The sequence below is a fragment of the Atta colombica genome, unplaced genomic scaffold (assembly GCF_001594045.1).
Source record: "Atta colombica isolate Treedump-2 unplaced genomic scaffold, Acol1.0 scaffold210, whole genome shotgun sequence".
In the NCBI taxonomy this organism is placed as follows: Eukaryota; Metazoa; Arthropoda; class Insecta; order Hymenoptera; family Formicidae; genus Atta; species Atta colombica.
The window spans coordinates 629,512-632,257 of NW_017259306.1; the positions used below are offsets into that span (position 1 = coordinate 629,512).

Below are 2,746 nucleotides of genomic sequence, written 5' to 3' on the forward strand. Positions count from 1 at the left end.
ATGATTATTTGCAATAGCCAGCGAGTTAAAACTTTGATAGGAGGACTATTCTAAATCTTGGCATGCATGTCGGAAAAATAGATGCAATTTATCATGAATGTAGTAATATAGAATTTTTAAAAGTTCTAGTTGCATGCAGTAAATTATGAAGATAGTAATTTTATATATTTTTACCTTATATTTTTGAATTTTTAACAAATCCCTTTTTTATTTGTTTATATTTGTAATTTTAAATGTAATACATAAAATCAGTCAATTTTATTTGAATGTTATTTCAAAATTGCATTGTTAATATTAAGTAGGAAAACTATTATATGTGTAAATATGTGTCATAAATTTTCAATGATTCATTTTGCCTTATATTGCAAAATTTATTTTAAATATGATTATATTTTAAAATTAAGTTTATTCTTTTATTTATATTTATTATTTTTGCATGTAAGTTTATTAACTATTTATTTAACATAAACGTAACATGAACATAAATTTTTATATAACATTTTATGGTTTATATATAATTTTAACATTTCAATGACATTAATGTATTGTAAAAATATTACATTGCTACAGACTGTTGCTCCTACTCTTACTACATCTACTACAACCCCAGGAACAGTGACTACTGCACCCACAACTACTTCTACACCAACGGCTACCACTGTTCAAACAGCTCAAACTTCTACACCGGTATATTTTATCTCTATTAAGCTGAAATCCTTACAAATTACAAATTAATAATGATGTCTATTTTATTTGAAAAGTTTCATAAAAACTTATAAATACTATTAAAAGTTATATATAAAACTAAATTTTATAGACTAAAATGATTTAATTTCATATACTATTTGTAAATAATGTCTCTTTTTTTTTAGCGTCAAACTACTGATAATACCAAAGAAAAGTGCCGTAAATTCTTAGCAAACTTATTAGAGTTATCTAGTCGAGAGCCTAAAGCAGTGGAACGCAATGTTCGAACTTTGATACAAGAACTGATTGATACTAAAGTCGAGCCAGAAGAATTTTGTGACAGACTTGAAAAATTATTAAATGCTTCACCACAACCATGTCTCATTGGATTTTTAAAGAAAAGTTTGCCTCTTTTACGGCAATCACTCGTCACGAAGGAATTGGTCATAGAGGGAATAAAGCCTCCTCCAGCCAATGTTGTTTTTTCTATAGCGTCGGCTGTTGTTCCAACTATTACGGTAAAATAATTTTTGTACATGATATACGAAAAATACAGAGTGAATATTAATTATATTTTTGAATATAAAGCAGCTTTTTACCATAAGAGATAAATTACCGATTGCAAGTTTAAGTTGACTTAGCGTCGTTTTGTAGATACACTGCGAACTGTATATTTTTTGTATATAACAATAATAGCATAAGTATATAATATTAATAGTATAATAAAAATTAATTGTATACAAATAATATATTATTACAGAATTATTACATCATTTTCTAACTCATAATTATATGTTGTATATTGTAGCAATCACAATACAGACCTGCAGTAGCAGTGGCAGCGGCAGCGGCAGCAACCGTTCCTGTAACAGCAACTGCAACAGCAACAACACAAGTGAGAGTAATGACACCGCTTCCAACAGCAGTAACGACAGCAACAGTAGTTACAACAACAGTTCCACGACCAGTTCAAACTATTCCACAGAGGCTGGTAAGGTTTCGATTTATCGTTTAGAAACGTATATAATATATATTTATACAGCTAAATAATAATTTATAAAATTCTAAATAAGATATATTTATTAATCTTTTCTTAATTAAATGAGACACTAGTATAATAATATAGGAATAAATATGAGGAATTGTTTTAATAACATATTAGAAATTATGCGTTTTTTTTTGTAATTTTTTACGAGTGCAATATATAATAAGAATTACATTGTTTTAGGTTCGACCAGTAACGACGGTGGTTCGAAGTCCTACCGCAGCATATACAGTGAAATCGACAGTAGCAACAACTGGAATTCGCCCCACTGCCCCTGTTGTTCAAAAACCACCTATAATTACAACCACAGTTGTAAAACCAATCACTACTACGCAAGGAAAAACACTCAATACCACCACTACTGTTAATAAAGCCGTAGTGCCTTCTCTTGTTCAAAAACCGGCTGCGAAGGAAAAAGAGAAAAAAACGTTTTCATCAGCAGGATATACGTAAGTTTTATTACCTAAGGGCGCTGTAAATAGTTGATTGTTGTGAGCAAATTAGCAAATTAAGGAGATACGAGAAACATGTATATGAAGTTAATGCATACCATAATTATAAATGTGCAATATGTGATGATTTATTATATTATATAGGGCGGATGATGACATAAATGATGTAGCAGCTATGGGTGGTGTTAATCTTGCGGAGGAATCTCAAAGAATACTCGGTTCTACAGAATTTGTTGGAACCCAGATACGATCTTGTAAAGATGAAGTATTTTTGCACATGACGCCATTACAACAAAGAATTAAACAAATTGGTAATTTAATTTTATTCTTTTTAATATATTGATAGAGTAATATATAAGTTAATTCTAATAACGATATATTATTTTATAGCATCCAGTCATGGACTAGAAGAACCCAATCAAGAAGTAGCAGCATTAATTTCGCACGCTGTTCAAGAAAGGTTAAAGAATTTAGTAGAAAAGTTAGCAGTCATCACAGAACATAGGATAGATCTTATAAAGGTAAAATTCATAGAGATCTTAAAATTTATATATATATATAT

The 2,746-nt window shown here is 29.2% G+C and overlaps 1 protein-coding gene across 2 annotated transcripts in view; it reads left to right on the forward strand.

Annotated features, from left to right (window-relative positions):
• LOC108687715 (transcription initiation factor TFIID subunit 4) overlaps window positions 1–2,746 on the forward strand; it is a 7,661-nt gene that overhangs the window by 3,452 nt on the left and 1,463 nt on the right. For both annotated transcript variants that reach the window (XM_018193635.1, XM_018193636.1), the window contains exons 3-8: window positions 571–687; window positions 873–1,205; window positions 1,496–1,678; window positions 1,916–2,181; window positions 2,329–2,495; window positions 2,575–2,705. In XM_018193635.1, the coding sequence (XP_018049124.1) occupies window positions 571–687; window positions 873–1,205; window positions 1,496–1,678; window positions 1,916–2,181; window positions 2,329–2,495; window positions 2,575–2,705 (1,197 nt within the window). The remainder of the gene's footprint in view (window positions 1–570; window positions 688–872; window positions 1,206–1,495; window positions 1,679–1,915; window positions 2,182–2,328; window positions 2,496–2,574; window positions 2,706–2,746) is intronic.